Source organism: Cottoperca gobio, chromosome 3 (genome assembly GCF_900634415.1).
Source record: "Cottoperca gobio chromosome 3, fCotGob3.1, whole genome shotgun sequence".
NCBI lineage: Eukaryota > Metazoa > Chordata > Actinopteri > Perciformes > Bovichtidae > Cottoperca > Cottoperca gobio.
Window position 1 is genome coordinate 21,164,990 of NC_041357.1, and position 20,283 is coordinate 21,185,272.

The 20,283-nt window shown below is 40.3% G+C and overlaps 2 protein-coding genes across 3 annotated transcripts; one reads left to right on the forward strand and one right to left on the reverse strand.

Moving 5' to 3' along the window:
• Positions 1-2,857: 2,857 nt before the first annotated feature.
• On the reverse strand, positions 2,858-11,101 carry LOC115003965 (transcriptional repressor CTCF-like). 2 transcript variants are annotated; one of them, XM_029425915.1, is made up of 13 exons: positions 10,959-11,101; positions 8,919-9,184; positions 8,630-8,806; positions 8,035-8,413; positions 7,772-7,942; positions 7,375-7,508; positions 7,167-7,287; positions 6,926-7,075; positions 5,956-6,116; positions 5,675-5,857; positions 5,437-5,575; positions 5,138-5,281; positions 2,858-4,465 (listed from the first exon to the last, which is right to left on the reverse strand). In XM_029425915.1, exons 2-13 carry the CDS (start codon positions 9,162-9,164, stop codon positions 4,203-4,205), a joined length of 2,268 nt encoding a protein of 755 aa, XP_029281775.1. In that variant the 5' UTR covers positions 9,165-9,184; positions 10,959-11,101; the 3' UTR covers positions 2,858-4,202. The 2 variants fall into 2 exon arrangements, with proteins under 2 accessions (XP_029281775.1, XP_029281767.1); XM_029425907.1 differs by having other exon boundaries at positions 2,858-4,498.
• A 2,368-nt stretch (positions 11,102-13,469) lies between these two features.
• On the forward strand, positions 13,470-20,163 carry LOC115023556 (flocculation protein FLO11-like). The gene is made up of 8 exons (XM_029454633.1): positions 13,470-13,622; positions 14,451-14,554; positions 14,678-15,137; positions 15,930-16,022; positions 16,107-16,143; positions 16,376-16,447; positions 17,316-18,644; positions 19,538-20,163. Exons 1-8 carry the CDS (start codon positions 13,524-13,526, stop codon positions 19,816-19,818), a joined length of 2,475 nt encoding a protein of 824 aa, XP_029310493.1. The 5' UTR covers positions 13,470-13,523; the 3' UTR covers positions 19,819-20,163.
• Positions 20,164-20,283: the final 120 nt, after the last annotated feature.

Genomic DNA, 20,283 nt, shown 5'->3' on the forward strand with positions numbered 1-20,283 from the left:
AAAGTGTCCAGTGAGTGTAAATTCATCCCAGAGTAACATAAAATTATTCAAACGTATTCCATCACTTTTGTGCAATTATCACTGCCATGTACAATATTTATTTTTTATAATTTTTTATCAACCACTTTATACTTTGTGATTAATTATTGTGTGCTCACCACTTTACTTCATATGTTCTTTTGCTGTAACAAGGTACATTTCCCCATTGTGGTACTAATAAAGGATTTCTGATTCTGATTCTGATTCTGAAAATGAGAGCAATCGTTTTATTTTGAAATGTCGCTCCTGCAACCGGAAATCATGTTCGGCTAGTTGCTGTGGCAACAAGGATGTCTTCAGTCTGTCACTGTTTTGCTGGCGACGTCGCGCTGAATCCAACGGAAAAACACAGACATGAGGAGTTTCCGAGGGAGAAAAAGTGTCAACGTCTCCCACAACCACAGCCGTCACCCATGGGTGGCCCAGTAAAACGTGTAGGTTCAATTTGAGCAGTTAAATCTATCTCGTGCAGCAGCGCCGTTTGTCCGAGTTTCACTGAGCCGGGGCCGGGGAGGAGGAGGAGGAGGAGGAGGAGGGGGCGGCGATGAAGGACAGCATGTGGCGCTTTTTCCTCCAGATTTCCTACAAAACAGGACGCAGCAGCTGGCAAAAGCAAGAGTGCTTGTTAAATACTGTATACATATATATTGTGTATATATATATATATAAAGTGCTGCTTTTAATCTTCTTTCACTAGTTAAATAACTGCCGACTGAAGCCAAACTGCGTTTTATATATTTATACAACAATCATTCTGTGACTGAAGTTAAAGGGACGATAGAAAGCTGCACATTTCACTACCGACGTCTCCTAAAAGTTACTATTTAATTCTCCTGGTAGCATGATATGACTAACTATCTTCACTAACTTTCTTTATAACGGTACTCGATGTTAACATGTGTTGCTGAGTTGGTTGTTTAGCATTACAGCTAACGTTAGCTTTATATATAGTATATTTATTTGTTCAAGTCAGTTAATACAATAATACAAACAAACAGAAATATTTAGAATTAAACAGATACATAGGTAAATGTGTACAAAAGCAGACCAAGTGATAAAAAAAACATAAAATTAAGTAACACGTGACATTCAACATAAATAGTAACTTGAGTAAAAACTATTCATTGGGAGCACAGTCTCAGTTTAGCTTTTGTACTGAAGGTGTATTGTCTTAATACATAGCTCCAGCTCTTTCTTTAAAACATGAAAGTTTTACTTAAGCAAATGTACATTTATGAACTTTTGAAAAATGTTGATTTTTGGTTCAACCTTAAAAAAACAAAAAATACTTTTTCCAGTGGAAGTTCAAAACGACAAATGGTAAATCTACAAATATCTTGCCACAGTTAGCTATAACAACAATTAGCTTTAGCTAAAGATGCAGCAACTTCTACTACTATTGCATGACTAGGAGGTTCCCAAACCTCAGAAACCACTAAGACTCAAAATGTCTGTGTTGTCAGGATAAACAAAAACATGGAGCGAACTATTTCACAGGAATAACTAAAATATAAAAAACCCAGAGTATTAAGTTAAATAGGCCTATTGTATTCACGTCATGTCTTGATGTTTGTCATCTTTTGCACTAAATGCAGCTACATGTTTTAGAAACTGGTTAACCACATAAAGGATTCTCCAGCCCGGTTTCTGTAGCACCGATACCGTGTCCACAGTATAACCCAAAGCGAATAACTGGGACTCAATGCAAGTGTAAAGCTGCTTCATTTACTGCCTGACAGCTAATGCAATGGGAAGTAGTATTTCCAACCCATTTGTGGACAAATCAGCGGAAGATGCCACAACTATCGTTCTTCCATCTGAAACTGGTACAGACATACTTTTGTGCAACTATGTAACAGTTCAACTTCGACATTTTTAGATCACATTAAAAATCACACTTTTATCAAAAGTCAAAGACAGGATTTTTTAAACAATATGAAAAAACGATAACATTGTGTTTATTCAAAGTCTATTCTAATCTATTAGACGTGTGTGCATATATGTGATGTTCAACTTGTTTTGAGTTCATAGATAGTTTCTGAGACACAGCCATTTTCTTATTATAGTATATTTTGTTTTTGGGCACATGGGGCTAACTTGTCCTAAAATATATATTTAAAAAAGTGTTGTCCCGTGTGCCAAAAGACTAAATATAGAAGAGGAACAACTCAGTTTTTACAGATTTTGAACAGCTCTTCAGATTTATGCTTAAGCCGAGAACTCAAGACATTGTGAATATAGTCAGTTGTAGGCATATATGGGTTACAATAAAAATGTCCTCAATTCCACTTGAGGCACATAACTTACATTCTCTTGCCATTAAGGAACAATGCAGCTGTTGATTCAACAGCACCAGAGTAGAAAACCTAAGGAATATGGGAAAGTACAATGCAATACCAGTGAAAGTATTTTTAAATGATCCCAAACAGGCTCTTCTCACATGATGCACACTCACATGACATGTCACATGAAAAGAAGTTGGTCAGTAGTGTTGCCTGTTGAAGTCAATATGCATCAATGTCACGGCAGAGCATTTGTACTTTGTGTGTCTGCAGAAAAGACGACAGCAAAACATTTTACTTTACGGTGGATAAAAGCCACCACAGCCCTTTGTCATGCAGACAAGATGCAGACTGCAAAAGCCTCAGGTGAACATTTTAGTATGAAATGTCCCCAAATCCCAGTTGAATCTGAACGACGACAAATGCCTAAAATTGGACACATTTTTAGAATATACCAGGGAAGTAGCCGTTGTACATTAGTAACTGGTGTATTTTCTCATATAGATATTTTCTTTAGACACAAATAAGTGAAGAAATTGATATCAAGTCGTCCATTTAATAAAATAGATTTGCAAGCAAAATACACTGATACACTTTGTGTGTTAGCACTCAGTTGTTTCTCAGCTAATTTTGATAAACAATGTTTCTAGCCATACTTTCTTAGTCTGTAACTGTACCACTAACACGCATGATAACTTCTCCAAAACAAGACTGATTTTAAATATTTATGATTACAGCTGCAGAAATCTATAACAGTCGCAATGTCTACTTTTTAAATTTCATTTTATTGGTTGTACAGTCATACATCTGTTCTCGTCTGCCACACCGTTATTAAAATGTAATTCAAGCTGCTACATCGCATTGCATTGCCAACGGTACAAAAGGAAAACATCAACCCAAAGTGGAATGGCTACAAAAGGGAGTAAAACAATGTTCTTTCCTTAAGCTTATCAGTGACAATGCTTAGTACACACAAGTCATTTAGGGGTGTTACAGTAGCAAGAAAGGAGCATAAGATAAGCAGTCTATTAAGCTTTTAAAAACTAGGAATTGGCAAAGAAAACAGTACTAACCACAGAAAAATAAAAATTCTTAAAAACTCTTGAGTGGCTGTGATTAACGGCAGTTTCAGCTACCTGAAAGTCGCCTCGGTTTCTGCAAGCTGACATTTTTTGATGACGTTTTCAGGGATTTTTTAATATTTTAAACTTGATCATGTTCTTTTCTTTTCGATCTCTTGCTCTAAAAAGTCAACCCCAAATAGCCAATTTGTCTTAAATTTGAGTGGAGCGCAGTTTTTTTAGTCCGAACTGAGAGTAAATGGAGCTCTTCAGTGAAGATATTGAACATTGACTGGCAAGAAATTAGCGCAAAGTCCACATTATGGGTGCACTGCTATCTACTTACAACTTTTACTCAATGGCACACAGATGTACAACAAGTAAAACAAACAAAACAGAGCTTACAATAAAAGATAAAAATGTTACACCAGATCTTTTGTAAAATGACATGCAGTCTAGATTTAGGAAAGAGTTGCTCTACCGTGTTAATACATGTTTAACGGACTATCGATCGTTGAAATGTACATAATGTAGCCTAGCTGTTTTCTAACGCATAACAACTAGAAGGCATAAGATACTGCTGTGAATTACAGCCACCCCAAACCCACATGTACTTTTTTGGTAGGTAAATCCTTATTAAAAATATTGTTTTCACTCAAACTCTTTATCAATACATGATTAAAAAGCAAATCTTAAATTACAACAGTGATGTTTGTTCCTGTGCAGGAGGCAAGCGTTTGTAATCCTAAATGCCAAGAATTAAAAAATGAAGACGTGATCAGGGCTCCGTGTGGGTTCACAGGTTCGACCCCGACATCCATCACCGGTCCATCATGCTGAGGATCATCTCAGGGGTCAGGTCTCCGTTAGGTGGGGGCTCAGCCAGCTGCACCTCCGCTGATGTTCCCTCTTCCTGGGGCATCACTTCCAGCTGGATGGTTGACTTTCCTCCAACCACCACCTGCTCTACAGCTCCATCGTTACCATCATCCTGGTCAACTTGATCCACTCCAACCTCCTTCTTCACAATTATGTCATCCACCTCTCCAGTGGCCTCGTCCTCCACACGGATGATAGCAGCCGCTGTGAAGAGTTTCATGTCAGATTCTGGTCCTACTAAGATATAAATATTATTTTCTGTTAAAAAAGGAAAATCTACTAATTAGATATTTTAGCTATTAAGTTGTGATCAGACCAAAGCCTCGTTTATACAGCAAGCTATGAGCGTGCACAAAGGCAAGCTATGAGCGTGCACAAAGGCTCTATGCAACTAAACTCCTTCATACAATTAATTATATATATATATATATATATATATATACAATTAATTATATATATATATATATATATATATATATATATATATATATATATATATATATATATATATATATATATATATATATATATATATATATATATATATATATATATATATATATATATATATATATATATATATATATATATATATATATATATGCGCTTTTAAAGCATTAAAAACAATCTTTCTAAAAATCCTCAGATACATTATATTAATAGTAAAATTGTATTCATTATTTTACATCTTAATTTTAAGTTATTTGCTTTTATTTAGTACTTGCGGCAGTCATGTAGCAACAACCAGTCTTCACGCTTTACGAACAATATGTGACGCCGTCACGCTCGAGTACATTACCTGTGGTCGAGTCTCACTGTGTGGCTTGGAAACGCTGCCAAATCATGCCCAAAAAAGTGTTGTAGTCCGACACTTACTGTCTGGTTTGCTCTTTGGTGGTCGTCCACGTTTCCTCTTGACTGGGGGCTCCACAGGGGCTGGGATAGGGACGACTGGTGGGGCCTGTTCCACCTCAAGCTCACTTAGCTCCTCTTCCTCCTCTATTTCATCCAGTTCATCCTCTACAGATGAATGAGTAAGGAAACCAAGCACATAGGAATAAAAAACTTTACCAGAAGCATATTTACAATCTTCAGTAACGAAAACTGTGAAATGAGATGATCGATCACTAGTCAAAGCCTATTTAAAAAATGCATATAAATAATAGATAGAACACCTGTGTCTTCTTCGTCCCGCCTGGCCTGCATCTTTCGCTTCCTGCCCCGACGAGCCTTTTTGGGTGCAGGAGTTCCATTTTCTTCTTCCTCATCATCAACTTCACCTGTACAGTTTTCAGTGTGACGCAGCATGGTGTTCTGTGGAGCACACACACACACACACATCACCACCACTCAGGGACATGCTGTATAAAACACAAGTGCATCTGTGAGCTAAAACTCAGAGTTCAGTCCTACCCGGCGGGTGAACGTCTTGTTGCACTTGCTGCAGACGAAGGCAGTGGGGACAAAGTTTGGATCGTGGTAGCGCTTGAAGTGCATGTCCAGAAGCTGCTTTTGCCTAAATGTCTTCTCACACTGGCTGCAGGCAAACGGCTTCTCCCCTGTGTGTGTACGCTTGTGCATTACCATGTGGCGTTCCTATGAGGCAACAGGTAGGAGAAAATTAGTAATTTAGGAAGCATGAAAATAAATTAACACTGCATAGGGGCTTCATATTCCACTTGACACACACACACCTGTCTGCAGCAGTAGTCACACTGTTCACACTTGAAGCGTTTCTCATTCTTGTGAGTCTTCTGGTGCTGGATGAGAGCGTATCTCTCATGAAACACAGCATCACAGTAACGGCATTTCTTTCCCTTCTCAATAAATGAGTGCTGCTTCCGCAAGTGAACACCTGGAATAGAAACAGTAAAGACATGAAAACAAATGTTACTTTGGCCTATTGCATGAACAAAGACAAAACTGCTCTAAAGCATTTCAACTCATAACAGATTCCAACCCTCTAAAATAATATTATGAGTCATGTGGAAAAAAGATGCCATTATTTAGATAAGAGACCAGAGTAGCAACATAAACAAATAAAAACCATTTTGACATTTTTTCCAAGCTTTAGGAACAAGGTAGCAAACGTCTAAGCATCACAAATAGCCTTTCCAGTCGGTGATCGTCAGTGCAACAAAACATTTCTGGTGACTTCTTAGGATAAGTTTGGTAACATAAGAGTCGCTGCCACATTTGTGCATTGTTTGAATACATGTTATTTTGTTTTTAAACAAGAATCATTTTTCTTCAAATCTATCAAGTAACTTTCTTCCAATTATGTTCATGCAGCATTATAAAATGACTACTGTACATACAGTACCAGTCAAAGGTTTGGACACACCTTCCCATTCAACGTTTGACTGGTACTGTATGTCCTAATTTAGGTCTGGAGCCCAATGAGAATTGAGTAATTTAATTTGACTGTTCTGAATCTAACCCCCATCACCCTGCACAGCCAAATTAAATTGACACCAATGATCATCAATACACCAGTGACTGGGACAATATTTCTATTATAAAATCGACATGATGTCAAGTAACATGATTTCTCTTACAACCGTAGTTTACAAGGACATACTTCATGTCATGATCTCGGGCACACAACAACCACCCTCTCTGCATCACAATCATTTTCAGTAAAAATGGCAACATGTTACTAACCAAGGTCGCTCTTGCGTGCGATGACAGTATCACAGTGTGGGCAGTGGAACTTGGCCACGTTCTCCGTGTGTTTCTGCAGAATGTGCATCTTCATGGTGCCGCTCTGTGTGAAACGGGCATGGCATATGTAGCACTCGTACGGCTTTTCACCTGCACCAAAGAGGAGATAAGTTAGTGAGGTAGTGTTCTTAAACTGGGAGTAACCCTTTCTTTCGGCACGTACACGGTGCAAGTATGTTACCTGAATGTGTCCTCATGTGTCTTTTCAGCTTGTAAGTGTCTCTGCTAGCATAGCTGCACAGACTGCACTGGAAGGGCCGCTCCCCTGTATGAGAGCGGATGTGCCTTTTCAACTTACTCACCTAGAAAAAAAGAGAAAATTAAAAGAAATTGTTCCTGGGTGTATATTACAAGACGAGTACGCAACACTGGTCAATGTGATAACTTGCCTCCACGCTGCAATAGTCACACATGGAGCACTTGAAGGGCTTCTCGTGAGTGTGTTTGTAGCGACGATGACGCACTAGCTCACCGCTGGTCACAAATGCCATGTCGCAATCTGTGCATTTATGTGGCCGAGTGCCTAAAAACAAAAAACAGAAGGAAGTGAGAATGAAAGAAACACCGCTTTTATTAATGAATATATTCTAGTCCCGCTTTGACTAAAAGTTACATGAACAAAGTCATATGCATGAAAAGTAAAGAAACATAATGGGAGGAACAACAAAAAATAAAAATTATACAGCTCGCCAGCTATGAGAGGAAAAAGCTTACCAGTAACAATTCATATGAATTATTCAATTCAAAATGTTTTATAACTGGTATAAATATCGCTTTGTACTTTACCTGTGTGTGTATTGAGATGGTTTCTCAGCAGTGTGACTGTTCGGAAGGCCCGTCCACACAAATGACATTTATGTGGTCTCTCATCTGTATGGCTCTTCATGTGTCTGTCCAGGTTGGAGCGCCTTGGACAGGTGTAGCTACACAACTCGCACTGGAAAGTCTTCTTTACACCTGGACATACGATTTCAGGATTACAAAGAGGAACCTCACTTAGCAAATCCTGAGAGCATCATGTTGAGATAAAGAAACTCTGTTAGTCTTACCTTTCTTCTTGATCTTGGTTGGCTTTGGTGGCTTCATGTTGCCCACAACCTTCTCTGCATTCACTTCTGAAAGCATCCCCTCCTGCTGCTCTTCCTCAAAGTCGTACACAGAAACATCCATGTCACGATCGCCCTCCCCGTAGCGCAGACGGCTCTTCTTTCCTTTCTTCCCTTTACTACGGAGACCAGAAATGGGCTGGTAGTCTGGGTCCTTGGTCCATTCTGGGTCGTCTTGCAGAGACACAGTGGTTTCTATTTCGGCCGGCTCTTCTTCCTCCTCCTCTTCCTCTCCCCTTGCCCCTTGAAGTTCATCGTGGGCTGCTTGGAGTTCCTCCTGCTCTACAGTCTCCACCTCACCATTGGCTCCCACTTTTACAACCTAAAAGAAAACATTACAAATGCAACTTATTGCATTGCCCTTAAAAAGCAACCCAAAAAACAGAACAGCGTATGTCTGGAAGTTAAGTTCCCATTGTTGTTGCTGCCGCTCCAATTATGTACGTTTAGCTTAGCGAGAGAACAGCAGACAGACACTTCCCATCTTAACTTGCAACAGAAGTTTCTATAATACACATACTACAGAGTAGTTGCTCACCTGGAAGCCCTCGGGCAAGGGAAGAGTGTGGCAGATAACCGGCTCTGTGTCCTTGTTAGCGGTTGATACATCAACAAAGGTGGCATGGAGCCCCTCTACAGTTGTGACGGGTACCTGCACTAGCTGAAGGTGACCAAGACCTAATGCAGCTCCTGCCTGCTCCTCCATATTCACCACCTACATAAAAGAAAGACCCTTTTCAACTTGATCACACAAACAAGGCAGTTACCGATCATCCAACATTGTATGAGATTAGAACTTTATTGCTTAACGTGTTCCCTTCACCAACCTGTAGCGTGATGATCTGACCCTCGTCTCCACCAGTAACAGTCACCGTGCCGCCGCCATCCAGCACCTCTGTCTTCATTTGCAGCAGAGTGGGATCCAGGGCGCCCATCACCATCATATCCATGTTATCAGCCACCTCCCCAGCTATGGCTGCCCCTTGTAACAAAGCATCTCCACCCTCTGGCAGGACCTTTCCTTCAGGACCCAGTGCAGCATTGGACTCCATGGAAACAGCCTCACCCTCCATGGCAACGGGCCAGCTAACACCTTTAATATAGGAGACATGCATCAAAAAGGGAGAAAGACGCACACAGGCGATTCAAATAGTTAAAAATAATAATAAATAACAGCCATATCTGGCTGAAAATATGCCATTTCCTACAACAACAAAATGTATAACTGGACAAAGTGACAACAATCTTTTTCTCAGTAAAGGAACATTTTGTTAAAATGAAAGTGCCTTTTCTTTGGCCTTTATTGGGGTGCTAGTAGCACCAGTGGTTGAAATTTCAAAATCTCCACTAGGGGCTAGTGTGTTGTTATTTTGACCCTTCAATAGATCATCACAAGGGGGCCACTGATTAGTTTTGCATTTAAATGGCCAAATCAACGAGGCTAATACTTTCTTTCTGCTTTGCATACAATCAGTGTGTGTGTGTTTCCTATATAAACAAACTAGAATTAACACCTCCAACTACTGTGTCTGTGTGATATGGATTGAATGTACCTTCTTGTTGTAATTCGCTTTGGACAAAAGCCCCAGCTAAATGAACCGTAATGTACCTGCCCAGGTTAGGGATGGGCCGATACAGGAGTGCGATAGAAAACACTCAATATAAATTGATCTAGGAGAATGGTAGAAAAGTGAAAAATAAAAGGCCTGGCAATATATATCAATATCAATATCATATATATATATTTTATTTACACACACACACACACACACATATGGTTGCTCAAGAAAGAACAGACACAATGTTGCAATTTCTCTATGACTTTATCCTTTATGTAGGAGACCATAGGATTACCCTTTTCACTAAAACAGGTGAAGCAATAATAATAGTTTCTTAACTGAAGGTATAAAAAACCCCACATGGGTAAATGGTTACATTTTAGTGTTTATTTAGGATTATCGGGATAATATCGTGAATAATTTTGTCAGGATAGTCGTGACGTTTCATATTGACCACTGTAGTCCAGGTACGAGAGCTAAATGTTGTAACAGCTGATGCTCTGGGTTACTACAAAAAGTTATATAGAGACCATGAATCTATGAAAAGACACATCATGCTTCAATATGAATATAATGAAGGACGGCCTGACTTAAATACAGAGTTTCATATAGTAAACATCTCTCTGCACATCTGGCTGTAAAGTACGAGTCAAATAAAGTAGTCCTTGAAGCTTACAGTAATACTGTATGAATGTGTGATGTGAATAAGCAAACCGTGTTAGTTTATCAAGCAACATCCCACCGTAGAAATGTCCAACAGTGAGCTACACTTTAGAAAAGTGAGTATTTACGTCTTCCTGTGTTGATTAGACAATGATATCGGCCGATCAATCAATCGATACTTCGGAGTCACTCGTCCGCCTATTTACGAGCGCTAAAAAACACTTTGTAACATTTCGTTATTACTTTTGTGCATCAGCCGAGAAATGCTACATAGTTAAAACGATACAAACTACTTAAACATCAACTCGTGTTAGTTAACTCGGGAGGCGCGAGCTGAAAACAGGAAACAAAGGGCACGATAAGATGGACGTCAGGCCTGAACAAACTTAAAACAGAAATACTGCTAAATACAACCACCCCTGTGCAAATACCCCAAAATATCAGCCAAAAAGCACCAAAACGCCCAACAGAGACACGGACTTACAGTTTATAGACAGATTTAGTGCGTTTTGGATAACGATAGAGGGAGACAAACACCCCCCGCCAGCCGCCTGGTCGGTAAGCCCTACCGTGACACCTAGAGGCCGGTGACGGCTCCTACAAAAACGTTTCCGTGTTTGGAGGTAAAGTAACGGCTGCACTTACTCCCAGTTGCTTCTTTCCCCCGATATATTCAGTTGGATGCTCGGTGTATGTGTGGTTGTTCCCTTCAGTCCCGGAGTGAACATCCGTACGTGCTGAGCGCCGGACTAATAATTTTCTCCCGCTTAGGAAGAGTGGGCCTAACACAAAATGGCGGCCCTTAAGAGCTAACGCGCATGCGCAGGCACAGCACCCGAGGGAGTGAAGGGGCGTGTCTGCGCTGTGGATGAGGGTGATGGGCGCCAGATTTGAATTCAGGCGTGGGCGTGGTGTCCGGTTGTTGCACCAATTCTGTGACCTCATTAGGAATTTTTGTTTTATGGTGTAAGCAGAAAATATTTATTTATTTTAAATGTGAAAAAGCATATTTTTTGGGGAATTATGGGAGTTCAGGTTCCCTCTTCCCCTTATCAATATAACGGAGAGATTATTGATTAGTTTTCTGACGAGAAGTCCAAATCGCTACTAACCAAGGATGACTTCTAGACCTCCAACATTGAATTTAGGATACAAGTAATTTTGTGAATTAGAGCAATTCATAACATCAGTCACAAGAGGGCAGTGTGAATGTTGTAGGTGCATAGACTGTATATAAAGATACATACTAAACTATCTATGTGTAAGTGTAGGGCCTCACAACACATAGAAAGTTGTAGATTTAATAAATAATCACCTGTATTAGGGATATTGGGCCGCTAACCAGCATTAAGAATAGAGAACAAATCTGATAATGTCCCAAATCGTGATATTACAAAGGCCAGATTAAATGCTGAGAGGTATATTAAACTGCTGGGCCCTCCCACTCTGTGCAATGTTAACAGTTTTTCTCGGTCCAGATTTGCTGTTTGATATTTTTGGTTAAACAGGTTATAATTAGGAGTATGCAACAAACTGAACACAACTTAAACAATGGAGGATCCTGGTGGTTTAAGGGTTTAACAGGGCTGACTATGAATCACAACGTCCCGGTTCAGGCCTGTCTGGGAACTTTTGCGGCACATTATGTTCCCCCTGGAGTTTATTTAGTTAACTGAAATTGTAATCTCATCTATTCTCAAAATGTAGATAGGCCTATACAGTATATATTTTATTTGCTTCTCTGTAACAATGACCTACTGTAGGTCTATTACATCTGCACCAAAATAACTGCCACATGATTGCTTGGTTTGATTGCCGTGTAATATTCAAACACGATTCCCATGAAACTTCCTACACATGCCCTCAGGGGAATTAGTTGTATAATTAAATTACATAGAGATTGGTGCTTGTGGGTGTGTCTTATTTTATGGTTTCTGAGCAAGTCTTACAGCTTATTATCAAGGTAACTAGCAATCCTATTAGGAAGGCTGTGTATTAACTAGAATCTGGCGATACGATCTGTATCATGATACACATTTTTATTTTAGGAAATAAAGCATTTGCATTTATCACAGTCCCTGTAACATCATAGCACAACTGTTTGTGCAATCTAAGAAAAAAAAAAAGTTAAAGGTTAACAGATTAAGTAAATAAAAAAACGTAAACGGTAACTTCTGGCGAGTGGTGGTGGTCTAGTTGTCTAGTGCTACGGCTTCCAAATATAACACCGGATGGTTGTGAGTTTAATACCAGGACTGCCACCATTGTGCTCCTGAGCAAGGTACTTAACCCTGAGTTGCTCCAATGGGGACTGTCCCTGTAGTTAGTTCACTGTAAGTCGCTCTGGATAAGAGCGTCTGCTAAATGACAAATATATGTATATGTAACACACACACACACACACACACACACACACACACACACACACACACACACACATACAGAGAGCTCCAAAATCGAGCCGATGGTTTTTGAATATCATGATATAGGCCTAACTTAATAAATAGATATTAAGTGTACTCACTTTAGCCTTTCAGTATAACGATAAAATACAACAAATGGAAAAAAAAAAAGGAAATTATTTCTAACATTATTTTATTGAACAAATTGAACTGACCACAAAAGGCACTGATAAAAAAGGATGATAGGTATATTCCTCTGATACTTTGTGTTTATGTGGCAAATTGACATCACAATGACGATTAAAACTATTTTTTAAATATATTGTGCAGAACTAGCATCAATATTTCTTACACCGCTACTGTAGAGGACATTTTCCTCTAGTATTGAGGAAACATCTCACTTTGAATTACAGCACCTCAGAGTATCTTTTCCGCATGTAAAATAAATTATTAATTTGTTACATAACCAATAGAACATTTTGTTCATTTCAGCTATTTCCATTGCAGTATACTCGTATGAACTTGTCATAGGCTAGGGTGTAGGTATGAAACAAATGTCAGAATGATCACTTCATGCCTCCATCTCTCTCTGCCTCTTCTCATTTGATCACCATGTTTTTTTCCTCATGGTTGTCCTCTCGGAGGGGAGGGGGCAGAGAAAGGCGAGGCTCTGTTGTGAGATCTGTCAGTCTAGCCAGCCCGGCCCCTCCCACCTCAGTAGAGGCATTACATACTGCTGCTGCCTGAGCTCTTAGCAACGGTGCCTCGGCAACAGAGCTCCACAGCAACAGCGTGCCGTGTCTCCTCAATGGAGCTGCCATTGGGCGGACCAGCGCTCAGGCACTACACCCAGAGCAGACCGAGACCTCACCGACAAAAACTGAACTATCGTCCCAACAGACCGCAGGTACTGTGAGCAGGATCAGAGAGGTTTTTGTGAAAGATGGAGAGTGTGTGAGGAGAGAAAATGGAAGGGGGAGATGTGATAGGGTACAGAGGGGAGAGGCAGGGGGAAGGGAAGGATGAAGGGGGGAGCGCTGTGAAAGATGCCTGGTCCCTGCTTGAATAAGGCAGTCCCATTGTACCGGTCAGCGGCTGTTTGATGAGCCCACACTTGGTATTTTCAGTGTGTAAGAGCATGGTGACTATGTATGAGAGCGATTGGTAGTTTGGTCTTCTCTCTCTCTTTTTCCAAGAGAGTCAAAATGTATGTGATCATCTCCATTTTTCCACTGAGCCGATCATGTTGTCACAGAAGGCTGTAGACATGCAGTCACTCCCTTGGAGCCGATGACCAGGGAGACCAACTATAAGCAATTCCCCTGACAGGATATCATGTAACGGTGACTTCTGCTAAATTTGTGTTCTGCAGTCAACCTCCTGGTTTTTAGTGCTACTTGTGGCGACATATGTTAATGTGATCAGGATGATGCAGCTGCAATTTTCATATCACATTACCTACATTGACCAAATGAGTTATCTTGAATTCATTCTGCATGTAAAATCCAGTGACGCCCCCCCCATTGTACGTTACTGAGCAACTGACTCCCAGGAGGCTGGTTTGTAGCATGAGAGATTCAAACCAAAATACACCTATAGAGGCAGAAGTGCCAGAGTGTGGTTTTTTGTGAGGGTTATGTAATGTAAAACTACATATGATACAAGTTGCTCTTCAACATCAGTTTGTTTGATCTTTGGTGTGAAATGTTTTTCTGTGTATGCGTGTGGTAATTAGGAGACAATAATTGAGAGTGACAATGAAGTCCATGAGTTCATGGGGCGAGTGGATGAAGGAGTTGAAGAGTTCTTCACCAAGAGAGTTCTTCCTACTGATACACCGTGAGTATCAACAGCTGCCTCCTCATAGCCCCTTGATATTTAGCTAATCTAGATACTTATACTGATTTAATAAACATATACTATAGAACTGTTTGATATACAGCATATGATCCTTTTATATAGAAACCAGCAACATGAGGAATCTATCACAGTGCACGAAGAAGTGGTTCCTGCCAGCTCTGTCCCTTGCCCACCCCCGACGAAAACACTCAGGAGGAAGCTCGGTGATTTCTTTACACTTAAAAAGAGACGGGGTCTGAAATCAGAAACCAGCCAGGAGGGGAGACCCAAAAAGGCCTCCATTTCTGATCTCATTCGCCCACTCAGGGAGGTTGCCAGAGCTGAGAAAGAAAAAGATAAGGACCGAGTCAAGGAACACGACAAGGAAAATGAAAAGGAGAAGGCGAAAGAGCATCCCAGTGCTGTTACTGAAGAGCCCGCTGTTCAGGAGACTACTGGTGCTACGCTGAGGGGTGAAACGGTGCCTCCCCGCCGAGCTCTCAGAGAGGGGAAGTCCCAGTCACTCATTTTGCTGTCTGGATCCGCAGCAGCAGGGACTACCAATGGCAGAAACACTTCAAAGGTGAGTGGGCCTCATTCACCAGTATCTTCCAAAGTCTGATCTTAAATTAGTTTGAGAAAGGTCGTAAGAAAAGTCTACGTCAGATCCACGAGGAGTTCTTGAACCAGAAATGTTCTTACTTGTGTATTAAAATGATGATCCCATTGTCCTCGTTAATTGAAGGTGTGCAGTTGATCCTAATTAGCAGGTAAACGCCCCGCCAATCCACATAAGGGCATGAGACTGTAGTGCCGTGTGCACACACAGAAATTGTTAAGTTGAGGTACTTCTGCAACAAGTGAAAGCCAAACAAGCCTTCATATTTAGTAGTGCCAGTAGTGGGTATAAAGTAACACAAAATAAAAAATGCATGGGATGCTAGTACTCACTTGGATCCCTAAAATTGGATAGCATGGTTCCCAACTAAAATAATTGATGTGTATTGAAGTGTTAATGTAGTGTTTATTTATTTTAAATGACCATAATGCTTAGTTAAATAATTATTATAAATGATTAATATACTATTGTAATTTAAATCGTATATTATACAACTGTAGAATTGAAGAAAATGCAATAACTAATTATTTTTGCACAAACATATCCGCATTCAAATGTGCATAGATTCTGTTCTTACCTAAGAACAAATCCCAAATAAGAAAACCTTGGTGAATGTCAAGTGGGGTTTTAAAAAGATATATTTTTCTTCAGAACGGTTTGTGAATGAGAATCAGTGTTATTAGAGTTTAAGTTATAAAAACGTTTAGATCACTGGCTTTGAAAAGCACTCAATACTCTGCTGTTGCTGATTTTCAGAAACAATTCGAAGGCCAACATAGCTTTGAACAGAAACTTCATCTCATGCTTCAACGTATTGGTGTTTCCAAAGCCCAGCCAGGAGAGACACAGGTGTGTGAATGTGCATGTCTCAATTTACATATGTTTACTGTAGGACTCTTCAAAAGTGTTTTAATGCCTGTTTTAATCTTGTAGAATCCGGAGGGAGAGATGAAAAAGGCAGAATCTGAAGGTATGTCCCACAGTTTAATATGATTAAACTCCTTTCTGCTCCTGCTTAGTGTTAATGAAGCAACATTAATCTTTGAAGGTTTTGTATCAAAAGGACAGACTTTTCTTTTAACTCGGATCACTTCTTCATTGAAAAGATTGATTATCTCTTTGGGCTGATAAGACTGCTCTCCATCCACTCTAGCGACATAATAGTGAATTAATTCCTCATTTAAATGATCTTTGTGCCTCAGGTACTATCATTGACAGTAAACCTCAGCCACCGCCTACTTTCACAAAACCTCGAACGATGTCTGCATCATCAGGTAAAACACAAACACCGATTTACTCTCTCATATAGTACGGCTGTTTTAGAAATCTCATATTAACGCACTACATACTAAATAAGTATACTGCCTACTAAAATAACGATTATGAATGCCATTACCAGCAGACTGTTCACACTGAAGTAAACTCAAGCAATACGTCTTGTCTGCATCACATGATTGTATCAATCACGACCTCACGTACCTCTTCCTCTCAAAGTAATATCTTCCAGTATTAGTTTTTTAGTGCTAAACATGTTCTGTACAGTACATTATATATCTGGGCTCCACCACTTTTCCTCTTAAGTGTACCTTAACAATACTCGCAATCATTCGCAGTTATTTTGTAATTTTAGTAATTTTTTATTGTTTTAAACCATCTGCTATTGGACAGTCTAAAGAGCCGCAATGCATTTTGGGGTGGTTGAGTATGTCCCGTCTCATACTCAGAACTTCTTGCTAATCGAGTATACATCCAGGCATTTCTCACGTACACAAAGTCCACATACTATGCAGTTGGAACGCACTACATACTCAATTTGACGTCATACTAGGAATTAAATAAAGTTGTTACCATATCAGATTTTCACTACATGACTTGGCCTAAAGAATTCTATTAAAAAAAAAGTGTAGGGAGGTGGAGTGAAAGAGTATGTAACCAAAACTGTACAAAAGCATACAAAAAGAACAATAACAACAATAATTACATTACAAATACACTAAAACAATTACACAGAGAGAAACAAATGATTTAAGAGATTAGTAACATGATATCAATATTGAGTTTTTTAAATATTAGTTATAGTAAATTAACAGATCCTATGTGTATGACAAGCAAAATAATTTGCACATTCATTTTTTTCTTTAGATACAAGGCATCACATTCGCCCAAGTGTGTCAGCGCACGAGTCAGCTGGGAAACCTGCTTTGCTTCCAAAGCCTGTTATCAGGCCCGGTCTGCCCCCCACAACATCTGGCCGCAACACACCTGAGAACGAGCTAGCCCAAATACAAGAAGGGGAGACAAACACGCCCACTAAACAGACTCCAACTGCAGCTCCTGCACTGACTACTAACACCACTCCTACTACACCAACAATCTCAAATTCAGTCACTGACTCAACCGATTTTACAAGTACTGAATCTCCCCTTGATACAGATATATGCACCGACTCTACTAACCCCACTGCAACAGCTACAACACCCACGATTGGTACGGAGAATGACAGCAAACCTTCTATTCCTGAAGCTACTACCACTGAACTACCCACCTCCACCTTTCCCACAACCCTTACAAGCACGACTACGTACACAGAGTCCCCCGCCACCGTTTCATTTACTTCCACTTCCTATGAATCCATCACTCCAAGCCTCTCTGTCACGTCCAACTCAACAACAATACCTACGCCTTCCATTACCACCAGGGAAACGGTTTCTGTTCCCAGCAATGAAAGCTCCATTTCCACAACAAATCTGTCAACTGAATCAACTTTTTTCTCATTCGATGCCACTCCTGCTGCTGGTGGTGATGCAGCTATTTCTGCCATCACCACAGCTTCTTCACCCTCCACCAGCATATCAGATATGCCGCCAGGCTCTTCTGCTTCCACCAATTCAGTTACTAAAGCTTGTGATGATCCTACTTTCGTCACCTCCTCTAGCTCTGTAACTTTAGCTTCATCAGTCACTAAAACAACATCTCCAAGTGATACCATTGCAACTGCAGCTTCACCTCCTGCCTCCATTGCCTCTTGCTCCACCCTGATCTCTTCTCCTGCCCCTCCTCCCACCAACTCCACCTCCTCCACCACCGCTACCAGCCCAACATCCACCGACTGCATGAATTCTATCTCTTCTTCCACCATTACTCACCCAGCCACCCCTGGCCCTGCTGATATATCCGTTCCCTCAACTTCTTCCAGTGAAACAAACCCCACAGATACCCCTTCCACTGCCACCAGTTTAAACCATGCAGACACCACTTCCACCAGCAGTTCAGCTTCCACAGCTGCAATTTGCTTCCCACTTATGACTGACTCAGACCCACTTAACACAAATGACGCCAGCACTACCCTCACACCAACTACTGATAACTCAAGTGCTGCTTCTCAACATTTGACCAGTCCAGATCAAAATAATGATTTTCAGACATCTCCTGATGAAATATCCAGTGTCGAGCCTGCAGACAAGGGCACAGGTACGTTTTGAGTTCTGTGAGTATGTATTGTTTGCTTGTATGTGATTCCCTGCTTTAAAGGGTAACAATCTGGGGCCTCATTACAGAAAAATATCCTTTTTTTGTTTGCTTGTCCGATGTTAACTTAAGTTTCAAAGCCTGAGATGTGTCCTATCTCAGACCTCCTATCTTATCTTAACTTAAGAAATCCTAACTATAACTGTAAATGAAACTGTTAAAGGGTGTCTGACTTAGGAAGTTTCTAGACCCTATTTCCCACGCTTGTATGTTTTTATTTTTGTCTTTGTCTAAGTGACTAATGGGGTCAACAACTTTTGAAATTGGTCCAATATTGAGCGAGAGCGCTGCACACGCAAAACAGACTGCAATGTAACTGCTCGGGGCAATTCCACACCATCAATGTGTACGTCCACTAAAAGTGCTTGTTTTTGCCTCTGACAGGCTCAGATCGTTATTATCCATGTCTGCCAACATTATGGAAAGGATGAAAATAAAACATTTTTAACTTCTCGCTGGATCCAGTCTGTTAGTCTCACTGGGAGAAGCCTCATTCTGAAATATTGCGTCTCATCCACATTGTCGAAATCAGCTCAATATTGAGCCATGACAGTGAAAATCCTTAGATAACACTAAACTACACTTTCTGCTCTTCAACACAACAAACTGTGACAACACAAGCACTCCTCTCTCTAACAACTCATGTTTTCCCCGTTGTCTTCTGGCAACAAGTCACATGACACAATAATGAACATCAAGCGAAAGGTAAAATAAACGTTTTATTTCTCTTTAGGATCTGTGTGGAGAGGCCCCGGGTGATAACATTGCAGCCCATTTAGCAGCATGTATGTAGATGTATGTTGAATGGCGTGTTTTGTGTTTTCCTCTCTCTACAGCAGATGAAGAGCCTGAGATGGTTAAAAAGAGTGAGCTTACTGAGAAGGATGAGAGCAAGAAAGCCAATGATGGTGGGAAGGAGACCGAGAATGAAAACCAGAAACCAGCTCTCACTTCTGACAGCGAAGTGATAATGAAAGAAGTGCAGGAAGAAAGTGTGAAACCTGAACAACACACAATTAAATCTGAAGTGGCTGAACCTGCATCAGGTCAAGATGGTGAGCTGTGCAGCAACATGGGGGAGATAGAAGGTCAAAAACAAGAAGAGGGCGAGAAGTAATTCAAAAGTAAAGAAATTGCTAAACACGGGACCAACTACTGTGATGGGGCAGGAGAGGCCACAGTAAAGGGTAAAGGGGGAGATGATCCATGGCACTTCCTACCGGGACCACCACATTACAGCAGCACACCACAGAGGGTGGGCCACTGGACCAAAGAACTGAGATCCCCTTGGTGTGATGTAATCAACAAATCCAGCAGTGTCTTTGTCCTTTTTTAACTTACGTTTGAATTTTTGCATTGCACGTATGATTATGTACCATAAGACAACTATTGTGGTAAAATACACCATGTTTACAATATATGGATAAGAGACATATGACTATTAAATGGAATATTGAATTGAGTCATTGCCTCTGTTTTCTTTTATGTGTGTATACATTACACATACATGTTTTCTGACAAGAAAATCTGAACTAAAGATACATAAGCTTTTTATAGCTTTTTAAAATTTTACATTCACAGA

Excerpts from the sequence above, each read along its gene's own strand:
- LOC115003965 (XM_029425907.1), bottom strand. The coding sequence starts at position 9,164 with ATGGAGGGTGAGGCTGTTTCCATGGAGTCCAATGCTGCACTGGGTCCT. Across the intron at positions 8,807-8,918 it reads GTCAGATCATCACGCTACAG|GTGGTGAATATGGAGGAGCA; the intron begins GTTGGTGAAGGG and ends TCTTTTATGTAG. Across the intron at positions 7,943-8,034 it reads AACCAAGATCAAGAAGAAAG|GTGTAAAGAAGACTTTCCAG; the intron begins GTAAGACTAACA and ends TCGTATGTCCAG.
- LOC115023556 (XM_029454633.1), top strand. The coding sequence starts at position 13,524 with ATGGAGCTGCCATTGGGCGGACCAGCGCTCAGGCACTACACCCAGAGC. Across the intron at positions 15,138-15,929 it reads ATGGCAGAAACACTTCAAAG|AAACAATTCGAAGGCCAACA; the intron begins GTGAGTGGGCCT and ends GCTGATTTTCAG. Across the intron at positions 16,144-16,375 it reads GAAAAAGGCAGAATCTGAAG|GTACTATCATTGACAGTAAA; the intron begins GTATGTCCCACA and ends TTTGTGCCTCAG.